The sequence below is a fragment of the Apium graveolens genome, chromosome 10, assembly GCF_009905375.1.
Source record: "Apium graveolens cultivar Ventura chromosome 10, ASM990537v1, whole genome shotgun sequence".
In the NCBI taxonomy this organism is placed as follows: Eukaryota; Viridiplantae; Streptophyta; class Magnoliopsida; order Apiales; family Apiaceae; genus Apium; species Apium graveolens.
Window position 1 is genome coordinate 180,596,679 of NC_133656.1, and position 6,651 is coordinate 180,603,329.

A 6,651-nucleotide genomic window follows, 5' to 3' on the forward strand; every position below is an offset into this window, starting at 1 on the left:
TATAAGTTAGTTAAGTGTTTGGTTAATTTTACTTATAAGTCAGAATTTTTTTTAACTTAAATGAACTAAAATAAATATTTTTTAAATATAATTATCTTAATTCATGATTTTTAAATTAACTTAACATTTAAAAACATAAATTTGAAAACTAAAATTAATAAAAAAATTAAAAAACCATAACAAGTTGAGAAAAAGTACGTCATTACTAATATTCAACTTATCAGCTTATAAGTTGTAAATTCAACTTATAAGTTGGATCGACAAACACTTATCGATAAGTACTTACGGGCTTATAAGCCGATAAGCCACTTATTTAGTGGTTGCCAAACAGGCCCATAATGTTGCATGTGCATCCAAGACTGGACTGAAACCAAGAAGCGTAAGAGTTTTGGGAATCAATTAGCTAGTAATTGATTCTAGGAGTAACAATTGTCAATTGATGTAAATACATAAACTATTATAATAAATAAATCATTAAAATAATTTAATAAATAAATCAAAATGTAATGCAAACCGCAAGCTAACCTAAAACCCACAACCTGGACCAGTCTGCGAACCTGGTTATGAAAATCGAAATCTAGGGTGACGGTCCAAAAAATTAAATTTTTTTAGTAAAAATATTAGAATTTTCATAATTTATGTATATATCACATAAATTCTTTTCGATTAGGGTTTCAGAATGTAGGATCGACATTGATCATGTAACAACTTACTTACCCCGAAAATTGTTGGTGTTTTCAATTATCGTTAGGATTACTATCCTCCTAGTAGGATTTTTCGAAAATGTCTACTTTTATGCTTCCAGCCAGGATGAAAATATTGTATAAAATACATTTTATCCCATTTTTTAATGATACATAATTTCCCTTTTATCCTGATTGTTTGAAAAATAGGAGTGTAACAAAGTGCCTGTTTGGGATTTCATTTTCCCACCATAAATGGGCTAAAGCCCATTTCAACAGAACTTGAATCGTTTGGCAAACTTTGGGAATGATCATATATGGGGCTTAGAGCACCAGTTAGCAATAATATCTACTTGCCAACCCTAATTTTAAAAATATAGATAATATATAAAAAAACAGTACTCCAAGGGAGACACCTGTTAGGTAAAATTTTAGATGCCTTAATTTTAGATGCCAAGAAAAAGGCACGCTACATTTTGTTGAATGAATGACTGTCATCTATATTTGAGCCACGTCATTTCCCTCTACAATATTTATTTCTCCCACTGCTTATTTTCCCTCCAATGTACACTTTCCCGCTAGAACATCTGACTTCATCAAATATATATAATTAAGATTTGGGATTTTAGAATTGAGTGAAGTTTTACAAAAAATTACATTTATATATATATAATAATTACATTTAATATATATATATATATAATTACTAATTTAATTTTATATTTTAACTTTATATAATATTAATTGTAAAAATTTAATATCAAAAAGCTGTAAAAAAATCATGTTAACCAATTTTATTAATTACTTATATAATTTTTTATTGTACATTTTTATATAAAAAACTATTAAAAATTACTGGGATAAAAATATTAGTTAAATATTTTATAATATATAAAGTAATGTTTGTTAACTAATTTTTTTCATGATTTAAATATTATAATAACATCAGTAAATATTTTTATATTATATATATATATATATATTATTTCCACTTATATTTAAGTTAAAAAAATATTTTTTATTAATAATTTTTACCAACCCTTTTTGATAAAACATAACTGTTAAAATTTGAAAATAATAATAAAAAATATTTTTTGAATATAGCTAATCATTATAGCTAATAGCACTGAAGCGAAATTCCTTACATGTTAAGAATCACGTACTTTCTTCGTATCATTCTTTGATCAGTTAGGTAATCCCCTGCATATATTTGTTTAGTACTCCCTTTATACAGTAATATAGGGTGTTTGTATAGTAAAAATGTTTATTTATTTAATTAAAATATATATGTTATATTTTATATTCATGTATTAAAATATTAATTAATAATTTAAGACTGAACCAATAATATAATTTTATTATCGTCAAGATAAATATTGTATATTATAAAATTTTATCCCGAGGTCATTATTCTTGTTTTTAAATTTTCTCTTTTCTATTTTATATTCTTTAAAAATATTAATTGATGTAATTTGTAATTTACATTTTTATTTTATTTTGAAAAAAAATTATAACTTATAAGTTATAATTTATCAAACATATTATCAAAATATAAGTAACATATACCTAAATTTATCCAAAAACCAAAATAACTTATAAGTTACGATCTTCATATAAGTGTTATATGACACTTTTCAAATTTAAGTCATAAGTTACATTTTTTAAAAAAATCCAAACAAGCCCAAAATATGCGGCCCAACAGACTCAGCATGCCCAGTAAGATCAAAAATTCAGCCCACTGTCAAATGCAGTCAAAACTAGTTTGACCAAGGAAGAAAATGGCACCAAAAATTGTTAAAAGTTTAAGGCGGAGAAATGTGGTGTCTGCACGAGAGGCGTGAATAAGTCAAACAATTTGTGAGTTACTCGAGCTCGATTTGTAAAAAATTTGAATTCGGCTCGAAAATAATCGAGCCGAGCTCGAGCTCAAGCTTTTCTACTTCTTAACCGAGCCGAACTCGAGCTTCAAATTTTTCGGCTCGTAAGGTTCGCGAGCTTTATAGAGCCTCTATTATTTTTTAAATTTTTTATTATAAATATATTTTTATGTAAATATTTAATATTTTTTATATATTTTTCATTTTTATCGAGCCGAACTCGAGTCGAACCGATCATATTTCGAATTTTTATTAATATTTAGTGAATTAACTCGAGCTTTCGAGTCGAACTCGAGTCTACCGAACCTTTTACGAGTGAAGCTTCGAACTTGAAATTAAAGGCTCGGTCGAGCTCGAACTCGAGCTCGAACCCGAACTATTTTAATCGAACTCGAGCTGAGTCTGACAGTATTCGGCTTGACTCGACTCGATTACACCCCTAGTCTGCACTACAAACAAAGTTTTCCTTGTTTACCGCTCTTTCTATCCCATTCAATTCTATATGGTTTCTCTCAATTCTATACATTCCAAAAGTGGTAAGTTTTATAATTTAAAAACTAACTACATCCAATTACATCCACTAGTTTTTTCAACTACACTCACTTTATACATTAAATATTAATTGATTTTATCACTTTATCAATATTTTTTATTTTTTACCACTAAATTACATTTTTTTTAACGGGCCACTCTCCCTATGTATAATACTCAATAGGACGGAAGGAGTAGTTAAATTAGTTGTTAGTTAAACAAAACAAATTCATTCTTCATATTATGAGAAAAATAGAAAAAAAGTGAAGTCTTGATTCTCAGCGTAAAATAATAATTTATTTACCGTACATTACAAACGACAAAAAAATAATTTAAGTTGAGTAACATCAAGGTCAAGAGTCACTGCGAGGAAGCTATTTTATAACTATATATGATCGCACAAAATAATTAGATTTTCTTATGGACAAGTATAATGACTGCACAAAATGCTACACGGGTTTACAATTTTTGTGTTCTTTCCTGAGTTAACCATAAACACATTACAGTTTGTGATAGGAAGAACATTATTCTTAATGACCATTCCACAGATGGGGAGTTTCTTATTACTTAGTATTATATATATGTAGTGATCTTCTGATTTATTGTTCAGGCAAAGCTATAAATAAACAAAAGAATCGATTAAATTTTAATAAATACGCTTCCTTCACTCTTGCTCTTCGTAATCTTGACTGTTGTAAGGGCTAAATGCTTCAGCTAGCCAGTTCTTCTTCCTCCATGAGCGCCAACCCATCTCTTCACATATTTCATCACTGTGGTTAATACTGAAAGTAGATATGCAGTTCCTTTGGTAAAATCTAGTTGTCTTTTTCATAATTTCATTCTCCGTGGTTACTTGCTCAAGCATCTTCTCCACACTTGGTAGCTTAAAGTGATCCCCCACAAGCCGAGCCAGCCATTTGCATCGTATCTCTGCAGTGTGCAAGTTCGAAACACTCTCCACATATCCCACAAAAGCCATGTTTGGAATGAAAGGATGGATCGTACCCCTGTTACATATCAAGTTCAAAAGTAAATTATAGTCTCAGTTTTTTAATAGAGGTTAATTAAGTGCAAAACAATGAGGCTCTTAATGTGTTGCATTATACCTATACAAGGGCATCATGCCTGATGGAAACTCCATCAAACCACGGAAAGGATCAGGTAATATAGCTTTCAGTTTTTTCCTTCCATCAAAACCAGTAGCAAGAAACACAACATCAGCCTCCAGTCTGGTGCCATCTTCAAATTCAACTCCTCCTTCCCAGAACCACCACCTTGACGCTCTTTTGAACAAGATCTTCCCCTTGTCTGCCTCAGAGAAGAAATTTTCAGGCAAAATTGCCATTTGACACGACGCATAGTCTTCCTCAAAAGGATGATCTGGTTTCAACCCATACTTGTTCAACGGAAGCTTCCATGCCAAATAAGACTCGATCGTTTTTGAAATTGCTCTCCTCTGTTGAACATTGGTGCATGGTTTAGTGATAGTAAGTGCAGTTAGATTTATTATCTTGACACTTCAAGTGCAATAATAATACAAGAGGATTTATGATTGAAGATTGTAGAAAGTAAATTTTACCACAGGAGTTGATAGGTGACAGAGGAGGGTCTTTAGAAGGCTTTGATTAGGCCTTTCATGGAAGAACTGAGAAAATCTTGTGGAATAGAACATGTAAAATGGTAATCCCCAGATTGAGTAGTGAGGCACTGTCCAGTGCAAGGTCCGGACAATCATGGTGCATGGTTTTCCTTCTGGTCCTTCATATTATCAAAACGACAATAACATCAAATTTGTGAAATCAAAGATAGTCTTCCCATAGAAATCGAAAACAAAGTAACGATGATGCGTCAAGCATGTAGTCAAAATTTTAAAAGTAGGTACCTTGGTTTGCTTCAGCACATTCCACAGCCAAATCGATGGCAGATTTCTTGTAGCCAACTACGACGACCTTGTTGTCTTTGAGTAGATCCACAGAGGCTTCTTCATCCAATTTGCTGTATTCAACGGAATGCATCACCTTTCCTTTAAATACTTCCGGCCCTTTGTTTTGGGGGAATGAAGGTATCTTGGGTATGTCCCCGTACTTTCCGGTACATACCACGATGAACTCAAACTCATACAACTGCCACCCAAAACAAGATTATCAATTATGATTAAATAGTTTTCAATTCACTGACAGTCATACGCTGATCGACGTTGATTGATGTGTGTATGTGTACATATCAACCCATGCATGTGTATATTGTTGCTAATTTTCCATGTGTATGCTGGTTAAGTGAATATTCAGTACCATCATCATCATCCATGCCCGTCCTCCCTCCCTCCCTCCCTCCCTCCCTCGCTCTCTCTCTCTCCCCCTCGCTCCCGCCCTCCCTCCCTCCCTCTCTCTCTCTCTCTCTCTCTCTCTCTCTCTCTCTCTCTCTCTCTCTCTCTCTCTCCCCCTCGCTCTCCCTCTCCCGCTCTCGCCCTCCCTCCCTCCCTCCCTCTCTCCCTCTCTCTCCCTCGCTCTCCCTCTCCCGCTCTCTCGCTCTCTCCCTCCCTCGCTCTCCCCCTCCCGCCCTCCCTCGCTCTCTCTCTCTCGCTCCCGCTCCCTCCCTCCCTCTCGCTCTCTCTCTCCCCCCTCTCTCTCGCTCTCTCTCTCCCCCCTCTCTCACACGTATGCATATATATCTACATTAACAAGATATCAAATAGATGCGAGAGAAGGTGACATAATACTAAATATTAAAATAAATAATAACTTTAAATTTTTCTGACAAAAAAAATTAGTTTAAAATTTAAAATGTAACTATGTCGCACCTGAATGTCTGATTCACTAGTCTGCACGGCAACTTCCCAAAATGGGTTGCCGGTAGAAAGTAAACGTCCATACTTCCCCATTTTACCACCAGAGTCAGGGGTTTCCCGATCACCAACAAAGCGGATTTCGACAACCTTTGAATTAAACTTAACAAACTTCAACACATCAAAGTTGTTAGCATACAAATAAAGGTAGTCCAAAATCTCTTGATAAGTTGGAAAACTCGTGTTATCTCTTTCTGTCCATGGAAAATCCGAGAACTCGTAATCACACCGAGGAGTTTGAAGCTTAGTGGACCTAAAAGAGCAGTGTTTCCACACTCCTCCAAGAGATTCCGTGGCCTCAAAAACCACCGGGTTATATTCGGCTAGCTGTTTAGCGGCCGCTATGCCGCTAATTCCAGCTCCTATAATGCCAATCTTAGAGAAAATAGCCATATTTAGGTTAAAAATGTGTGTGTGTAGGTTTTTTATCTTATGGTGTTGAGAACTAAAAGAATGGGATGATTATGAAATGGAGGTGAAAGGAGATATTTATAGAGACATGCATGAGTAAAATAGAGCACCATGCATGTTTGGTGAGGTAGACATGTCTCGGAAGAAAAAGTAAACACAATCAACAAAATGTTATATTATAAAAATGTTTTTAATTCAAGGTAAATGATACTGCAAATTTCTCGGTCCGTTTTGATTCTAGATGTGTGTTTGATTTTTTCAGTTGGTCTTGTCAAAAATAATAATCTCCACCTGTTAAGTGCAT

The 6,651-nt window shown here is 33.6% G+C and overlaps 1 protein-coding gene across 1 annotated transcript; it reads right to left on the reverse strand.

The window, feature by feature from the left end:
• Positions 1-3,494: 3,494 nt before the first annotated feature.
• On the reverse strand, positions 3,495-6,382 carry LOC141693118 (putative flavin-containing monooxygenase 1). The gene is made up of 5 exons (XM_074498123.1): positions 5,892-6,382; positions 4,974-5,214; positions 4,671-4,849; positions 4,198-4,547; positions 3,495-4,098 (listed from the first exon to the last, which is right to left on the reverse strand). The coding sequence occupies exons 1-5, from the start codon at positions 6,327-6,329 to the stop codon at positions 3,756-3,758; spliced, it is 1,551 nt and encodes a 516-aa protein (XP_074354224.1). The 5' UTR covers positions 6,330-6,382; the 3' UTR covers positions 3,495-3,755.
• Between the last annotated feature and the right edge of the window lie 269 nt (positions 6,383-6,651).

Excerpts from the sequence above, each read along its gene's own strand:
- LOC141693118 (XM_074498123.1), bottom strand. The coding sequence starts at position 6,329 with ATGGCTATTTTCTCTAAGATTGGCATTATAGGAGCTGGAATTAGCGGC. Across the intron at positions 4,548-4,670 it reads GTCACCTATCAACTCCTGTG|AGGAGAGCAATTTCAAAAAC; the intron begins GTAAAATTTACT and ends AATGTTCAACAG. Across the intron at positions 4,099-4,197 it reads GGCATGATGCCCTTGTATAG|GGGTACGATCCATCCTTTCA; the intron begins GTATAATGCAAC and ends GATATGTAACAG.